Source organism: Sipha flava, unplaced genomic scaffold (genome assembly GCF_003268045.1).
Source record: "Sipha flava isolate LNK unplaced genomic scaffold, YSA_version1 70_pilon_pilon, whole genome shotgun sequence".
In the NCBI taxonomy this organism is placed as follows: domain Eukaryota; kingdom Metazoa; phylum Arthropoda; class Insecta; order Hemiptera; family Aphididae; genus Sipha; species Sipha flava.
Window position 1 is genome coordinate 1135123 of NW_020273610.1, and position 20697 is coordinate 1155819.

Here is a 20697-nt window from a genome sequence, read left to right on the forward strand (position 1 = left end):
CACAAACACAAACGGACCGAGGGGCACTAACAGGCGAACGTGTACGACTTACACGCGTTGAAAAATAACAACAATAATAATAAACAATCGTAATCTGTTTTTAAAGGACATCGAGGATCCTTACCGCATCAATAATAATAAAAATAATGATCGATAACCATTAGGTATGTCGTCGCGCGAGACGCGTAGTCTATATTTCTATATTGTAACGTAATACACATCGATAACTGTATTAAACGTGTATTACACATGTGTATATAGGAGTGAGATCATCCGAGGTCATGGCCAACACGACGGCGGCGGCGGCGGCGCCGGCGCGCTCGAACTCGGAGGCCGAGTGTCCGAGTGTCGCGTCGATCGACGGCGGTCAGGTGAACGGAACGCGTGATCGACTTCGAGCGCGTTACGACCGTGTGTGCTGCGGCCGGGTTGCGGTGCGCGAAAGTTCGCAGTGCTCACCGTGCGCCGTACGGCGGACGACGATCGCGAGCACTTTCGGCCGGCCGGGAGGATCGGGTCGTGAGAGAGCGAAAGAAACGACCACGCCGGTGATCGCGTTTCCCGGTAAGTGTGCGGACACAACTGTCCTACTGAACCCAGCGGAACGTGTGCGGCGGCCGTGTTACCACCAGCGGTTCCCGTACAAGTGCCTCGATTGGACGCGAGCGCTTGCGGGAAGGGGGTGGGAGAGACGATGAATTTTTGGCCGGTGGCGCAGAGCGACGAGGAGGGTACACGGTCGCGGCGGGGACTGCGGGGTCGGCGCGCGCTCACCAACATTCGTTCGTGGCGGACGACGAACCGGCCGTGGTGACCGGGAGTTCGACCACGGAGGCGGAACTGCACGGCCGCATCATCGAGTTGCAGTGGCCGTTGCTGGGCGTCCTGAAGCCGCTGCCGCCGCCACCGCCGCCGCCGCCGCCGCCGCCGCCGCCCTTGCTCATGTTTTCCAGCAGCTCGCGGTTCACGGCCCGCCGGCGCTTCGAGATGAACCACAGCCGGGCGAAGCACTTGCGGAAGTTCTCGGACAGCACGCCGTACAGGATGGGGTTGACGACGGTGTTGAGCAGCGCGAACACCAGCCCCATGATGAAGTGGTGCGACCGCAGGAAGAAGCCCGTGTCCTCCGTGTCCCGGCTGCCGTCCACGTAGATCAGGCACATGACCACAGTCATCGGCAGCCACATGACCAGCACCACGATCACGTTGATGAGCAGCACGCGCACCACGTGCACGTGCTTCCGGTACCTAAGCTCTTCGTGCCGTACCAACACCTGCGCAAATCGAACACGTTATGCGTACAATAATCGTCGAAACGCCGTAGTGGCATCGAGGCCGTGTCCAGATGGAGTGGCAGGGACCGGGGCCGGTGAGAACCATTGACAGCCCTGGGGCTGATCGGTTTACCATCCCCTTTTACCTACATTTGTTTGGCTATGCTGTATACGCACAACTTGTGCACACTTTAATACGATAAAAATATGGATAAGACGACGGGCCCCAAGCCTCTAGTCCTCCCTGATCAGTGGCGCACGCAGGGGGGGGGGTTGTAAACCCCACCCCTCCCACGAAATTTTCTTCGATGTCTAGGTTAAAATTTACAAATTTTACAAGTTTGAAATATGAAGAGCTAGTATTTAATATCTAGTATCATTGATTATAGAATAGTCTATTCTATTATCAATGCTATTATTTAAGTCAAAATATATTGAGGATTTGCATAATTTTGTTAATTGTAAAATGTGTTATATTTTTACCTTGACCCCCCCCCCCCCTCGAAAAAAAAATCTTGTGTGTGCCACTGTCTCTGATCCACCCTCTTTCCGGCACTGACGGGAACGCGATGGCGACGGTCGAGCAACATCTTAAGTAACGGTGCTAGATGTGTGGTCTAAGAGGCAGGGACGCCTGAGTTCTGAAATATTTAGTAATTAATTATTGTGGTCAGCTCATTACCAGTTATCGTTTTATAAAAAATTATTTGACCTACAAATGTACCCTAATAGTTATTTCAAAGTTGGTACTTGCAAATATATAAATAATATACAATGAGTAATAAAACATGCTATTTATCAACTTTTAACTTTTTTCAAATTTTCCCGAAATTTTTCCCTGTATTGCCTCTAATAATCATCAGTTATTTTATGGAAGTGTACTTTTTTCAATTAAATTTTTTCAAGTGCAAGGAATGAAAAGTAAAAGAACGAACAATAAATATGTTAAAAACAAATTACGGTTAGTTTTTAAGAATTTATAATTTCTCAAATACTTTCATCTTTTTTTTTCTTCTAAAAAATTTTTTGTATGTCATAAATTATTTAAAAATGATTGATTATTTTATTTTTTAGATATAACACATAGTAAAAATGTATTGGAAAACTTTAATTTTCGTTGTAACTAAAAATGTAAAAAGAAGGATAAAATCTGCAGAAACGAATAGAAATTAAAAATTTAAAAATGCTTAATATAGCTACACTTATTTTTTTGTCACTTTGATTTAACGAAAATTATGTTTTATGTCATTAATATTATAATATACTTAATATCGGCACTTTTGGGATTTTTAATAATTTATATAAATTAAAATGAAATACTCGAAAATATTTATTTGATAAGAATTTGGAATCGCACTTAACGCAAACTTTCTAATAGCATGAAATGTTTGAACAATTGCACAACATGGTAAAGGGTAAGAGTAAACAGAATATTGAAATTACGAATATGATATACATATTTTTATACGTGTATAGTACTTGTACATTTACTGAGCGTTCTACATTAATAACTGTATAATATATTATTTGAAAGTGAATTTAAATTACATCGGGATAGAATATTATTAGTTGCTTGGATTTTTTTCATTAGAGTTTGAACTTATTCTATTTGTAATACGACATGAGTACTATTTTTTATTCATGAGTTGAATACGATTTATATATATAAGTTTTTAATTAAATTCAAAATTTCTTCTTGAACAAATCACGTTCCTCTGATGACCTTGACTTCTCACCGCCATGATACGGCTTTCAAGTGATCTAGATCCACTATATATAATATATAACATACATATAACACAATATTATGTTGATCATTACATATTTCGCGTTGAGCTGTTAAGTATTGACGGCATTAAAATACGAGGAAGCGCATAAAAGTTACGACTATAGCCGTATGGTAGGTACATAAGTACTTGTATATGAGGATAAGCGTATACTTAGTCTGCAACTTGGGAACGCTAAAATTATTTTCCCTAGGTAACCCGTGGGATGTTCCCCACCCTCTCTCTTCCCACACCCACTACATCTACTTGACGTAAGATATTTTAATTTCACAACAAAATATTACAGCATTAAAGAAAATCAACGTTAGGTTTATAAAAAAAAAGGTAAAATAAGGCGAACCAAATATACGGATATCTACAGCGATGAGGATACGAAAATATTACTTTGAAATTATTGTTGTATTACCATTGCAAACTCCAGGAATACGTTCATTCTCGTAATTGCAAAAGTAATCATCTTTAAACAGTATTTCGTTACTCAAAACATGCCGGGGGTGGTAATTTCCAGGACTGGCGTTACTTTTTGCGATGCCCTGGGCAAAATTTATTTTACCAACAACAATAGTCATCTGTATAGCCTGTAGGCCGCAATTAAAGGTGATAATATGTAATCAGACTCGGAGACAGCTGCACACGATATCGAGTAATGAGTGATTTAAGAAATACTATAAAATAAATTTCCTATGTACTCAGTTTCTATACTGTGCGGCGTGCCGTACGGGTTGTCGTCGGTGAAATGACATATTAAACACAATATTGGTGTTTTGTTAATTTGTTTTTTATTACACGCCAACGGATTTCTCTATAAATCGCACTAACCAGGTGATCCACGTATTTCATGTTTTATCTTATGAGATTTTTGTACAAAATATTTTTCAATGAAAATTTTAAGCGGGAAGCCATGGAAAAATGCCCCGTTTTGCCTCCCCCTAACACCGGTCCTGGTAATTTCTGATTTGGGGATGTTAAGCACCCTCTGGAAAACCTTGTTCATGCGTCAATGAATGAATATAGATACCGTGAAGCGTTAAAAAAAAAAAAAAAAAAAAAAAAAACGTAAGCCGAGAAAGTAGAAATTACGGATAAATAGAGATCGAAAGGTTATCGTCGTATACGTGTGGACTAAAACACAATGTGATACCATGGTCGCGATAGCAGGGTCGTATCCGATGAAATGATCGTTCTGTCATGGTAATGATATGCACGAGAACCTATCTCCTTTCATACATAACCGCGTCACATAGTATCACACGTTCCGACGATATCCTGGGTTGCAGCTCGTACTGTACTTAACGTTACTTAACTGTACGTAACTGTACTTTTGCATATCCGTTGAGCCGCGGTTAAACCGTCGGTTCCATTATTACACGTTCAAGGATAATATTATAATATACGAGAGAAATAGTGTGTGTTCGACAAAGATAAAGAGAGAGAAATGCACGTCGTTAGTATAACATTAACACACAATAAATCAATTAAGACATTTTAATATGTTAGGTTAATAATGACTGGTGGCTGAGTGTACTTATATATAATATTTGTATTGATACAAAATGTTGTACACTGTAGGATCACGTTGCTTAATGTAATAGAATATTACTAGTTCATGAAAAAAAAATATATTTATATTTTATTCTTTTAATTATTACAAATAATATGATTTATAATTCTTTTTCTTATAATAATATTTAAATATTTTTCTTTTGAAAACATCAACTTAGTATATTTTCGATTTCATATTCGGAATCATACTAACGTTTGATGCTACAATATTGAAATCAGTGAGTTTTATTTTTCTCGAAAATAGAGGGTAGCACTGCTATATCCTGCTTTAAGTAAGTGAAATAGCAGTAACGAGAGCGACATTGATTATCCAGGCGTTTAACTGAGAGGACCAGCGTGAGAAGAGGAAATGAAATACAAGTCGTATTAAAAGTAGATTTGAATCAATTTTTTTTCTTAACGACATTATAGCAAAATCAAATTGTGTAGTATAAAATACTGAAAATCTTTATTTTTACTCGTGAATATGAAAATAAAAATAAATATATTTTCAACAGTCTTGCACCTTTCTCAACACGAATTACGACGTTTTCACGTCCCTGCATACGTGCCATCTGCATTAATATGTACACCTGTATTCAGTGGCGTGTTTTCGAATTGTTTGTGAAGGAAGAAGGGATTTACATTTTTCTAAAAAAATAAGTGATTTTATAAAATTATAAAAAATACATATAAAGTGAGAATTAATAATTATATTATCCTATTATTATTATAAATACAGATGAAGAATTATTTATATCCACATTATGTAAATTAATTTTCTCTATCTCTGTGTCTTCGTAGCGAGTCATTTATTACAATTAAATCTTTTTTTTTCTTCTGGAAAGGATTGAGATCAGGCCCCCCCCCCCCCGAAAATATGTCACTACCTATATATATATATACGCGTCGATTAAAAAATTCTACAAGAGTGATTCGATTTATTTGATTAGATAAAAATTCGAATTCAAATTAGATTTGCAAATATTTAACACATTACGTGACGCGTACAATATTATGATAAATGTGCATTATTATATTTTGCTGTAAGTACATAATTGTGTTTAATAAATACACACAAAATTAAAATACTACCGTTTGCAGAACGACCACGAACACAGCACCGGAATGTCCGTCGTGTAATCGATTTCGATTTAACTAGTGATGCCAAAAATAATCAAAAAAATCAATACAAGACAAAATATTTCAGTCAAGATTCAAGAAAATATTTTAATTTTTTTTTTGTATTGTCAATTAAAGTCAAGATAATATTGAACCGATAATAATCGAGAAAATGTTGACGTTATTGAATTTTCGGTACATTATTTTTTAGAATAAATGGATAATCTAATGTATATATAAATAAAACTGAGAAGATAGAGAAAGATCGTAGTTCAGTCAAAATTTGAACACTATACTAGTTGGACTATGTATTAAATTGCTGGAAGCTGAAATAAACATTTTTGAATTACAAGATAATTCAAGACAAGATGAGATAGTTAAAAAAAAGTTCAATATTATTCAAGACAATATAATAATAAACTATTTATTATTAAACTATTATACTCATTATGTTTAATTATCAATTCAGCTATTGTATCACGTTATCTATCAATATTTTAATTGTCGAACTATAATAGTTTATACTGGAAGTTCTTAATTAAAAAAAAAAAAAAAAAAAAAAAAAAAATAATAAACTATTTATTGTTTTGTCTTGTTTTGCGACATCACTAGATTTAACCACGGTGTACTAATATACACATTGTACATAAAAGAATCGGATATACGCCAGAGTCACATAACAAATTCGGATCTCGTATCCAAATACGCTATAATATAGATGTACCTAGTCACTTGCCTACCAATTTGTTTCCAATACTTGTGAATAATTTCACCACACGTTTCAACATACTTATCGGGTGATTATGTAATTATATAGCCAGAGCTGTATTAAAGATTTTTCCGCCCAGGGACAAAAACAAAATACCATGTAAAATAAAATACTAATATATTATAAACATTTTATAAGCTTCTAAATGATGTAAATAATTTTATAATATTACATTTATTTTTCATATAATTTTATTTATTTATTATTCATAAATAATTGTCAATTGAAACTTCGAAAAAATTGATAGGTTTTTATTTAGAATCGCTGTAAAAATGTTACCGTCCTCTTAAATATTTCGTATTTCTATTGCCTTCCGAACCACCTCTTAAATACAGTTTTGTATACATCTGTTAAATGGTAGTCTGTTATCAGATTTTCAGGATGCTGCACAAATGTTTACCAACGTAAATATGGCCATCGGCGGCTAATTTCGTATATAATAACGAGTTGTTGTTATTAATGCTTAACAGTACTATAAATTTGTCATTAACGGGAAACAATTATTTATGTTCGAACTCGGTGGTTTGTCGTTCAGTCTTATCGTATTTCATTATTTCTTACTAAAATTAGTTAAGTTATATTATACATGGGCTTCAAGGTATAATTGTTAAAATGGTCAAATGTTATATCGCATTGATCCAACAATTAGAAAAATAATTTGTTTTCTGGTCAGTTTTAAACACTTTAAAACGCAGTTGTAAAACCAAAGTGTAATCATAATAAGTTTGTATTCTTTATAATGACGCATTTCGAAATATACTACTAGTAAAATTAAAATTAAGTCTGAACCTTTTTCAACTAAAAATTCGTATAAATATTTGACTAGAATCATTTAAGGCCGGTTTACACTTATCAAAGTAGCCACGTCCGTGAACCACGGATCAGTGTAACTTTGATTCGAGTACTGATGACAGTGTTTACACTAGACAGTGGTGTCCAAGTAAATTTATCAGTAGCCAAAATGGAACCAGAACTGGCAGACGTAGTGTTATCAGTCTGCGGAGTTTTAGCTCAAGAGTGTGCAAACCAAATTATTTCTAATCGTAAAAAGAAAAGAAAAATATGGGTGCGAGATTGGGTTGCCAGGCGAAATATTTTAGGTGGATCAAATACGTTATTAACGGAGCTTCGAGTGGAAGACAGACCAGGTTTCATGAACTATATGAGGATGAGTGATGGTCATTTTAATATTTTATTAAAAAAATTGGAAACCCGTATTCAAAAACAGGACACATTTTTTCGAGAAGCTATTTGTCTAGCATGTTTGTTTTTATATTCAGATATACTTGTATTCCAAAGAATTTCATGGCTTTCGTACAAATGAATAAATTTCATTGTTTTGTCCTCAGACCATTTTTTTTTTGCCATTATAATATTATGTACAAGTAAAAAATTAAATTGAAAAAAATATATACAAAAAATATTATTGTATTAAATAAATTTAATATAAATTATAATAAATTGTATTAATTATAATAAATTTAATATTGTAAAGAACCAAACATGAATGAACATTTCACTGAATGAAAACTAGACATATTAAAAATATAAAAATAAAATGTTCTCCCCACGTACGAGAATTTTGATACATGTCCGTGCCGGCACGGATCGGACAAACACGACTTGTACGAGCTTGTCACACGTACGTGTGGTGTGTTTATATTATCAAAGTAGAATCCGTGCCACTAATTCGTGGTTCACGGTCGTAGCTACTTTGATAAGTGTAAACCGGCCTTTAAATTAACGTTATGTGAATGAGTTTTTAAAAGTGCATAAAAATAGAGTTTAGGTTAATTCTAAATTCTATACATTTTTTCTCTAGCGATTATTTTTATTATTCATAAAATATAATTAATTATATTTGTAACGACAACGTTGTTATTCCATGGAATTATGATTGGTATGTTTTTCAGCCTTTAGGTACAAAAATACTTTATGGATAAAATAACACGTTCGCCAACTGGAGACTTGTATAAATTGCTTGTTTTTAATTTATTTATCACGCAACTGGATTTGTCAAAATTTGTTTAAGGTAATGCACGTTGTTGAGATTATTTGAAAATATTATCCAATTGAACTTTGAGTATAACATGGTTATAAACATTACATAAACAAACGAAAGGATTCATTAGGAACTAATATTCTGTAGAGCTAGTGAAGACAAACATTATATAATCGCAAATCATCTTACAATAGTTGTCACGTAGGTTATTATTGTTATTTGTTCTACTTCTTGCGAGCAATTGTGGCTCTAGCACTAAAGCCAACCATAGATCTTTGTAATATGCTGTATTTTCTATCCCACTACAGATACTACTTGGGTTATTTATCCTTTAACAGTTCCTCGAACGACATTGTACATCATAGTAAAAAAATTCTCGATAAACATTACTTACAATTTTTTTTATGTGATCATTTTAAAAATGAAAATAAGTTATTTCTGAGAAGCGCTTAAAATCGTTTTTCGGATGCGAAGTCTTCTTCACTCTTGCACGGGAACTACGGTAATGAGCAACCGTCGTCCGTTTGAGAAGCGTATAATTTTTAAACAACAAATAATTAAATACAACGGTAATATTAATACCATCAAGTTTTCAGATATTTTTTAGAAATTATAAAAAAAAAAAAAGTTATCGGTCTCATAAGAACTTGATGAAATCTCTTATACGAAAAATTGCTACAAAAAAAATATTTAAGAAGTATTTTATAATTAAGGAAAACAAGCAATCACAGTCTATTTGATAGAAAAAAAAATCAGACAGTTTTAAAAAACATTAAATGCAAATTTAAAATATTATGAATTCAAAGTTAGTCATTAGTTTAACCAAAATATAAAAAAATATTATGTCCAATTATTTTTTTTTTTTTTGTTTTAATGTCTTCTGATGTTACAAATTATTCAAAACTATTTACAAAACTCTTAAATTGGAGAAAAAAAAATACAAGTATTTTATTCGTTTACTTAAAAATTCAAATATCAACAAGCACGAAGTGTGTCAAACCATGTATTCATTTGTTAACGTTTGTCGTTTATCGTTTAACGTTTGCCCTTGTTTTCTCTAATTTTTTTTTTTTTTTTTTTGCGCTGAATAATAATAATAAGCCAGAAGGAAAATGATACTATATAATATCGGAATATGGAATATAATTTACTATAACAAACTAAGAGCCAGCTTTATGTACATACACGAAATTATTAATGGAAATTCACCGTTTCATTTTGGTACACTTCCAGTGGATAAATATAGATATTATTAATATTAAATGGACGCAATAAATTAGATTTTCGTTACGTTTGAATTATTTTACGTGTACAAACTGAAGGACCGCGCTGTGTAACACATTCGTGCGAATCGATCAACGGTCCTACGCAACTAAAATTTATTTGAGAGTGCTGCATTTTATTTAAACCACACTTGCTCTGCGTTTGAATGTTCTGAAATTGGATCAGATCAGGAGCTCGTATCTCTAAATATTCTACATATCATAATTATATTATTCCTTATATTTGTTTTTTACACTCAAAGACATATAATTCATACAATTCAAAATCTTAATAATCTAAAATGTGTTTGTTTAATAAAAACTTATAGTGTTCCAAAATTTCAAAAACACGTATTATTTTGTTAAGTCCTTATTGAGTATAAAATTTAAACTCCGAGCGACATTGCGAGGATGTACGACGGTATGGCATAAAAGTACTAAACAAACAAATTTTAATAAAATGTCATTGTTTTCGGTGAGGTACGCGGCAAGAGTATTTATTTCAAAACGATTACTGTGATAAAGTGTGCTGCGTATATTTCAATCCTCATGCGTTTATGTTTACGTGTTGAGGCTTAAGCAAGGTTTCCCTTCACGCATTAACCACTCTGATTATATTTTTAATAAGGCCATCATAAACCGAGAATAAATTATAATTTTACGGTGTATACCATAAAATGATTTGATGTAACGTTTAGGCGTCATGAATTGAGTGTACATAGTAGTGGTGAATCATATACGACACCGACGAAGCGGCCGGGCATAATTAGAATTATTTTTGATTACCAAGACATTGCGTACACATTCAGGTGACTTATCCCCAATGCGGGTAATAATACGCCATAATATAACCATCTTCATCCTTATTTCAACACGAACTTTTCGAGAATTTTTACGATACATGTTAAATTATATTTTATACTACGTGTATTTAAAAAATGGGAAGAGGTGGAATTGATTTAAATTAAACATGTTCTTACAACAGTAAATAGTTCTTAAATAAAAATTTAAGTTTGTATATACTTAAATATATTATTTTTTTTATCTATGCAATATGTAATGCGTTTCATATTGTTTTTTATTTTTTCATGATCAAAATTAATAACCTACTCGTTACCTACTCGCAATACATATTTTTGTAGAATCGTTCCTTTTTTATGTTTTCATCAAATGGTTTTTTTTATAATTTTACCCTCATATATATTAAAAATTATATAGACTAAAAATGAATAAAAAAAAAATAAATCCAATAAATCCCCAAGGTTAGGTTAATTTCTTTATAGAGATATACGACGGATACATAATATGTAACATGGCAGAACAAACGTAACTGATGGATAATAAATTATACTTGAAAATAGTTATATTTGATAGTAAATATCGAGTAAGGAAATATATATTTTATAATATTGATAATAATATAAATTGTGTTGTTATCATGTAAAAAGTCTCAATGCGAAAAAATGCTTATAATTATTTATAACTTAACATGTGATAGTTAATTTTTTTTTTACTTGCACAAATTAAAATATTTCAGCAATAGTAATTAAAATTAACATACAATTAACTGTGTTATTTCGTTTACCAATCATATGTCAAAAGTCAAATATTTTTTGTCATATAATTGGTTTCTAAATTGTTGTTAGTGAATGAATCCTCAAATAACTAGGTCAGAACAATTCAGTTGCTAAAATAAAAATAACAGATTTAGCTTATTTTCAAGATATATGGGAGATACTGATTTAGAGGAAAATATTGTCGATGATTAAATTTGTACGAACGCAGCACTTGATATTTGAAGTAATTACAAAAACGCTCGGGAGCGGACTGGATTCTCCTGACAACTCCCATGATACATATACCCACTCCAAGACGGTATTCTATCACGAGGAATTGTTCTTTTCAACCCACAGCTTTTTACAAGCGTTTATTATGTATATATGATTCAATGTGGGTGCAGCACTATGATAAGTTATTGAAATCCGATAACTTTTAGCTGAAAACATATTTCTATCTATCGCCATTCGATTGATAGGAATAATATACGAGTTTTATAATCCGTACATCCTACGAAAACAATTTTAATTCTGTGATTTCCGTATCGATATTTTCTGGGGTAGGTCTCACATTTATAAATTAATTGACGCTTTTAATTGGTTCATTTGAATTTCCGGACTAGTATCTTTTGCGTTCATCAAGTGTGAGTGTTGGTCGTGGTGGATCACTCACCAAAATGACTCACAGAAGGGTGAATGTTTTGAATGAGAAACGCGAAGACGAGATTATTATAATAAAAAAAAACAGTGTATTAAACGAACACTCGACAGAGTAATAATAAATAAATAATACGAGTAGTTCGACGTGTCAAACTCAGTCGATGGATCAGTGGCGATAGCCTGCAAAGCTTGATCGAGCAATCGCCGTAACCGTTAACATTCGAACAGACAGGTTTTACATACTTTATAACACACACACAGAACATATAAAAAATAATTCAATGTGATAACAATAATAGAATATATAAAATGGAATGACAGTTGGTAACATGTGATAGTGGGAGTATGCACTGTATCCCCACAATATCATTGATCAAAAATATTTAATCGATGATTATAATATGAGTAGCTTTGTACCTACTTGGTTATTAAAACTTGATGTATTGTAGATTGTATTTTCTAATCATCAATAGCAGTGGTTAATTAGGAATTTGGTTTGGGGGGGGGGATAATAGGTTTTAGCAAAATCTGTACATCTCATACAGTAACCCCCCACCCTACCAGAACAAAATTTTTAATAATTTGAATTTTAATAATAATAATAATAACAATAATAATAATAATCGTAATAATAATAATGATAATAATCATATTATCACAATATAATAAATAAAAAAAAATTACATAAAAAAGTTTTGTGGGGGATCCATCCCCCCCTAATTACGCCCCTGATCAGTAGAATATTGTGTCGACACCATAGACATAATATATATTATGTATATTGGCGACACCTTCGACCATATAAACTAAGTAACTACCATATATGGCCATATATGACTATTTCTTAGTTTATATGGTCGGGTGACACACATACACGATAATTTATTGTTTACAATTGATAACATTGATAAATAAAAGGCAATTTAAAATATGCCAATCAGAGGACAGAAATTATAGGTGGTGCCGAGACCGACCGCAGAATATCAATATGTTTCCCGCACAAACACAGGTTTTTATTTATAATTTATTTTTAAATTTTATTCTCGGGGAACGAAAAATAAAAATTGAAACGTTTATTTTTCGTTTTTATCCGTTACATCCGTTATATGATGCGCATATAAATTTAGAAAAATCAAATCCTGTTCGCGATTGTAAATTGTTCTACAAAACGATGTACATTATTATATTAATATTTCTGGAGCATAGAAAACGCGCAATTATTTCGTACCTAAATAGGTGTTGAATTGAAGTTCTTCAGTGGTCGTAACGAAAAATTTTTGCTTTAATTTTCAAATTTTTTCTAGCCGTATACCTATTGACGCGAAACTATCATGCGCCTGTATAACAATTTTAATTTAATATACTGATTGACCAACCGCCGCACAGAGAAAATTGTGAACGTTTAATGAATGGTAATTTTTGCGAAGCTCCGCGGAGTGAAACTCGCGCGTGTTCGAAAATAATGTATACATGTTTTACACTGCATAAACGAAAACCACAAAACATTTTCAGAGCCGCGAGAAATTATTATACAACCGCAACAGAAATCGTTTGTGATGACATCCGAGGGAATACAGTAAGCGGTTATAATGAATATCGGTTATTACGACCAAAATCTTAAGAACTCGATAAAATAATATATGAACATATATTATACTAATATCACTAAACCGTATTTAATGTACCTACAGAAAAACAAAAGTAAAATACGAACAGTATTTGCATTACAACTATTAAATATTATTATAATTTAATATTGCATAATATTCAACTAAGGATTATGTTTCCTTATTTCTTCCTAGCTTTAAATATCAACGTAAACAGTCATTAAAGATGAATTATTTCTCAGGGATGACCAAAAATAACCGTCATGAGTCATAACACATCGGCGTACAGTCATCATCTAGAGTCTAGACGTCATAACAACCGATACGTGGACTTTCAAATCAAGGGGTCATCGAACCCCCCCCCCCCCGGGTATGGTCATCGCGTAATCTATGTGTCGTTATAAACGATTTCTATTGTTAATCATAATATACTGTGCATATTGTGCGCGGTATTAACTACGGTGTTTGGTAAGTTCCAACACAAAAAAAAAAAAATAAAAAAACAAATATATAATTATACAAAAATAATACGAAATTTTCTAAGCGGAAATAGAATAAACGCATTGGGTATCTATTCTGAGTTGTACAAGCAAGTGACTCATCAAACAGACCATGTTTTTTTATGTTATTATTTTATGGACCTAATTTTATGAAACACGAAAACGAACAAACTTTAACCGCATCAAGTCACCCACTGTACATCAGTCGTCAACCGTAAGTGACGTAGACATTTATACTCGTCGTGGTTTCCATCCGCTCGGGAATGTATATAAACTATTAGTATTTTTGGTTGATTTTTTTTTTTTTTTTAAATTTTCGTTTAGGAACCTGCGTCCTAGACCTGTAGCCACGAGGGTAGAGGGTCAAGAGGGAGTATTTCCCTCCCCAACCATAATCGTTGCCCCCTTACAATAAGTATTAAATGTGCCACACATTTTATGTGCGTACGTGTTATGTAGTGGTATGTTATGCACTATATTGTTTTTTTTTAACGCCCCCACCCTTTGAAATTCGGGTTGCCCCATCAGATGATTTGGTCCGATTACGGGCCTGCCACTCCTTAACTGCGTCGTGCACGGTGGCGACACTTACCTGCGGTATGGTACCGTCGTTGGCGGTAGGCAGCGACAGGTTCTTCTGCAACGACATGGCCTTCGGGTTGGACCGGTGCGATGTGCACCGCTCGATCTTCCGCCGCGTCTTGTTCAGCTTGTGGAATATCCGCTGGTAGTGGTACACGAACATGGACAGCGGCAGCACGGAGGACAGCGACACCACGGACACGGTGAACACGATGGACAGTTGGAACGTGTCGTTCTTGGGGAACACCAGCGTGCACACCCGGATGGTGCCGTTCTGGACGGGCTGCTCGTGGAACCAGAACGCGACGGGCAGGAACACGGTCAGCGCGATCATCCACGTGATCACCGTCAGCATGGACGCCCGTTGAGGCGTCAACCGCGACCGATACGGCGGCACCACGATGCACCGGTGTCGGTCCATGCTGATCAACGTCAGCGTCCACAGCAACACGAAGCCGCATACGAGCTGGTGGAAGAAAAAAAAAAAATTTAACAAATAAATAAACGAACGATATTCTAATCCATCGGTTAAGCGAATGGAAAAATGTTCGTCGGTGAAAAGCCGATATTTTTCTATAAAGTTGAAAAAAACCGTGAGACGTCCAACATTGCGTCGATGTGAACAACATTTTGTCGTCTACACTGCTCTTCCCGTTGATCGCATTTAGTTCGCAAGCGTCCTAGTCACCGGTTAAAGGGTCGTCGGCAAGCCGAGGAATTTTATTTGGTTACCGATACTATAAAGACCGTTTTCCGAAGAAAGGAAAAAATAAATCGTTACGATAAAGAGGAAAACCACACCGAGGATGTCCTAAAGAGGCTCAGGTGACAAGCTTTTGAGCCGCAGGTTATCGACCCCCGGTATGAACAGTAATGTATTGCATTCATTAGAGTGGGACTTTAAAATGTTCGTAGGATTCCGTTGAAAACGCACGAAAAATGATGAACTAGATGATCGTGCCAAACGATTTAAAATCGCCTTGTTAGAAAATTATTATACACTGTTCTCGTAAGATTCGAGTGCCTTTTCGTTAGGTTTCAATTTTTCTCGTTTTTGATATATTGTCTGTGGTCATCAACCAATTTCCCATGGTGTTTTTATCGATTTCTCGCTCTCACGTTAACGAATAGCAGACACATTTTATTTATATAAAAATCTATTTTTATCAATTTACCAAATCACAATCGTCAAAATATTACGCAGGTATATTTTAATACGAACAATTACTGTTATTGAGTTCTAACTATCTTCTTAGTACTAGGAATTGAGTTAGTACAACTCTATAACTATAAATTTATAAACGGCCATCCGAGTCCGTAAAAATCGTGCGTCCATTGTCCGCTATTTGATAACCCTTGCTTTAGATATAACGCATAAAAAATGTCCAATGATGTGTACATCACAAACCGGATGGGATTAGGATGGTTATTGGTCTTTATAATCCTTTATCACGTTCGTCATATTATTTGTGTAAATGAATCATCGAAAAAACAATTCCGAGCTTGGGTTGGATTGTTTATCTGTGTAGTATACTAATAATGCACACGGATATTGAGTACAAGACGAAAAATGAATAAAAATATTCAAACAAAATATTATACCGAGTTTATTACGTATTCAAATACGTAAAAAAAAAAAAAAAAATACCACGCTTTAAGATTTTTCGATTTGCATAGTTCTATTCTTAAGCGATTAAACACAAAATTATTGGTTTTACTAAAACGAATATAAACCGTTAGTATTATATTTATCGGTGTATTAAGTTTTTCGAGAAAAACTAACGAGAAAATCGAGAAAAATGACCCATAATAAAATTATTGTACTGTCAGCGTCTAATTTTCAATCAATATTGTGTTGTTGCGCAGTACTTTTGTTGCAATGGTTATAACTATCAGAAAAAAATCGATTGAAACGTTTCTTCCGTTAATTAATGTGAACATAAAAAAATGAATATTGAATAAGTCATCAACATCTCCGGTCCATTTAGTCATCGTTAAAATGTTCGTAGAAAGACGGGCGTCTAATAGTGCGCGTTCATCAATTAACAAAGGCTTTGCTGAGCGATACGCATGTGATAAGCTCAGGACCGGATTTACAGGAGGGTCCAGGGCTCCGGGCCCCCATAAAACGAGGGCCTCTTTTCAGTGGAATTTTTTTTACATATAAGACATGATAATATAATATTTTCAAAATAGATTTAAATCACAACTTCAATAAAGATGTTTAATCGTTGATACTGTCATAAATATATAATCTTATTATTAATATACTTGTATATTATAAATTCATAAAAATATTTTGTGAGTTTACAAATATAAATTTAAAATCGATTATTATGGACATGTAGAGCATTGGATAATCCCGATTGAATAATATTCGTAATATGATATTCTTTTAAATACTGATAAAAAAAACCAGTTATAATTAAACACATACAACTTGTGTAGCCGCCTAGCCGATGTTGTAGATAAACACAACAATACGTACTGATTAAGTTATAAATAAAAATATGCGATAGTCGATAATGTAGATAAAGATGATAAGGTGAGACATGAAAGACTGTTTGAGGTTTTACGAAAAATTGATATAGATGGAAAAGACCTAAAATTCATAACGAATTTGTATTGGCATCAACAAGCTAATATTAGAATAAATAACACACTTTCTATTGACTTTAAAATTCGAAGAGGAGTTCGACAAGGGTGTATCTTTTCGCCATTGATTTTCAATCTATATTCAGAAGAAATAATGTTAAAGGCCTTAGAAGAAGCAGAGGAGGGCATTGTTATAAATGGGAAAATAATAAACAACTTGAGATATGCACATGACACCTTGTTGATAGCTAGCAACATCGAAAACTTATAAAAGATATTAGACAAAGTAGTAACAGCTAATGAAAACTTAGGTTTACATTTAAATACCCAAAAAAACCAAATATATGATAATCGATGAAAAGCAAAGCTCGGTAAATTTGCTTAGACTTAACAATGTCCCCTTAGATAGAGTACATAAAATTAATTATCTTAGACCAACCATGTCAAACTCAAAGTATAAGGTGGGCCAAATATATTTATTTTTTTCGTAACCTTTCAATGAAACCTTTATTTTTTCCTGTTATAGAAGGAGCTCCATCTGTAGCCACAGACGATAACTTTACCAAAGGTAAATCATATTTTTTTAAGAGTTCACAAACAGAAACGAATACATCCTCTCCTGTAGTAGTACCATACATAGGTTTAATTTCCAATAAGTCTTCATAAATATTTAATTCCATATCGCAAGCTCGAAAGAACATAGCTAACTGAGCTGTGCCACCAATATCGGTACTTTCATCACAAGCAATTGAAAAATACTCGAAACTAGGTATTTTGATTTTTATCTGATCACTCAAATTGCATGCTCAGTTATTCTTTCAGCAACCGTATTTCGTGTTAATGAAATGTTTTGAAAAGCTTTTAGATTCCCGGGACAAATAATTTCAGCCATTTTAATCAAACACGTTTTTATAAAATCACCTTCGGTGAATGGTTTCGAATGTTTGGCAATTAACTCTGACAACACATAACTAACCTTTACTACAGCTTCATTTTCTTGTGGTATTTTAGTGAACATTAATTGTTGGTGTTTATATCCTGATTTAAGTTCTTTCAGTTTTTCTTGTCTTAATAACCTTTCATAGTGGTCGTATTTTGACTTATGTTGTTCGTAATGTCGCTTAATATTGTACAACTTTAGAACACTAATAACACTTTTACAAATTAAACAAATCATTTTATTATTGATTTCACTACAAAAATATTGTAATTCCCAATGTTCATGAAATTGACGATGTTCATCGGTAATTTTACGTTTATAATCACCACTTGGTTTTAATACAGACATTTTTAAATTGTAAATTTGCACGCAACAAAATTTAAACTCGAACACACGCTGGTTGTCGAACGACTAGTTTCCAAAGGCACGCGTGTCGCGTACCGACCATATAAATTATTAATCTATATTCTATAATCTATATATATATATATATATATTATTTGTACATATGAAACCATCAATAACACTTATTGCTCGATTAGATTTAAGTTTATCAGAAGATAAAACATAATAATGTATACCAAAATATATACCATTATCAAAGAATCTATGTTAGTCGAAACACATGATTAATATTTTATAATTTTTTTTTTATTATTCTTTTTTTATTTTGTCCATTAATATTACTAGCCGAGGGCCACAAAAAAATAAGTCGCGGGCCGCGTGTTTGACATGTCTGTCTTAGACAATCATTGATAGATAATTGGGACCATTCGCACGATATAAAATGCCGTATAGAGAAGGCAAGAGTAACTTTCATGAAAATGAAAAATATATTCTGTAGCCATAAACTAAGTATAAATCTCCGAATAAGAATAGTTCGTTGTTATATATTTACCGTACTTTTTTATGGAGTAGAGACTTGGACTTAATCCAAAGTTTCGATCAACCAAATCTAAGCGTTCGAAATGTGGATATAGGTATTGCAGAATATTAAAAATTAGTTGGTGCGATCACATAACGAATGTTACAGTATTGGAACGAATGAACAAGAATCTGGAATTAGTGACAACAATAAAAACGCGTAAACTTCAATACCTGGGAGATTTTATGCGACATACAGAAAATATAGTCTACTACAATTAATAATACAAGGCAAAATAGTTGGAAGAAGGAGCCGTGGAACACCACAAATTTCCTGGATAGACAACCTCCGAAAATGGTTCAATACATCAACGATATCTCTATTTAGAACAGTCGTTAATAGTGATCAAATAGCTAATATGATTGCTAATGTTGGATAGCGAATACGGCACTCGAAGAAGAAGAAGAAGAAGAAATATATTATTATGTAATCGAAAAAAATATTTACTTCTAAGGTTGGATCCAGGGCCCCCACATTCCTAAATCCGGCCCTGGATAAGCTGAATACGTATGATACATTATAGCTACCACTATAATGAAAAGTGAAAACCGAAAGGATTCCGACGTAAGAAAGGATAAACAAAAAAAAAAAAAAACCGTCATAAAAATAAAGTTGGTGTTCGCGTTACGCGCAGGATCTTTGGAAAAATGTAATATATAACACATAGGTACGTAACACCTCACACAAAATATGGATGGTTGGTTTAGCATTATTGTATTATACGTTTACTAAAGTCCCCCAAAAAAATATCGTTCGTGATATTAATGGAATGTATCCACGTTCACTTAATTAAACACACTGTAACAGTAAAGATTTAATTTTTTTCGTTTCACAACCCACGCAATAATTATGTCGACATTTTGTCGAGAAAAAAATGGGACAACTGAACAATTATAATTTTTCTTCTGTGCTATATACTAATAAAATTACACGATAAACTTTCATCCGATATTATTATTCTTCCCGTTTAACATAATATATAATGACATAACTATAGATGTTCGATTATAGAATAGAGCAATATTTTCTATTACTTTCACGGAGGATAAAGTTAAATATTAATTATACAAAACCGTTTTGAAATGTTATATATTTCGAAAAGAAAATTTAGTAATTAGTAGACAAATATAGATCGCGCGGCACGTCTAGAATAGTGCGAACTAGATTCAATGGATCAAACTATTTTACGCAAATTAACATTTGTTTTTAGACGCTTACGAATCGGTTAAATTTCTTTTTTTACCTCGAATTAGTTCCGTCTAACAGTGTTGAGTTTACCAAATCTTTGGAATCGAATTTCACTACAAAAAAATAACCTTTTTTTCAAGTAAGACACAAGGGTAACCGAACAATTAGTATAACTTAGTAGTAAGCTTTAAATCTACAGTAATCAATATCTAAATACCTGTAGCTTTACCGATTCACAACTAATTCAACATTGTGTTTTCAATGTATATTATACACTGTTCATCAGTTCCCGATAATTAGTTACAAAATACGTTTTTTTATAGTTTTTTTTGTCAAACCCATTGCGGAAAAGATTTTTAATCAACTTTGATTAACTTTCTTTCAAA

The 20697-nt window shown here is 33.4% G+C and overlaps 1 protein-coding gene across 1 annotated transcript in view; it reads right to left on the reverse strand.

Moving 5' to 3' along the window:
- Positions 1-318: 318 nt before the first annotated feature.
- The window catches only part of LOC112692129 (free fatty acid receptor 4-like), a 50543-nt gene continuing 30164 nt past the window's right edge, over positions 319-20697 (reverse strand). The window contains exons 3-4 of the mRNA XM_025566696.1: positions 14674-15129; positions 319-1274 (exon numbers count right to left, since the gene is read on the reverse strand). Of these exons, the coding sequence (XP_025422481.1) occupies positions 771-1274; positions 14674-15129 (960 nt within the window). The 3' untranslated portion in view covers positions 319-770. The remainder of the gene's footprint in view (positions 1275-14673; positions 15130-20697) is intronic.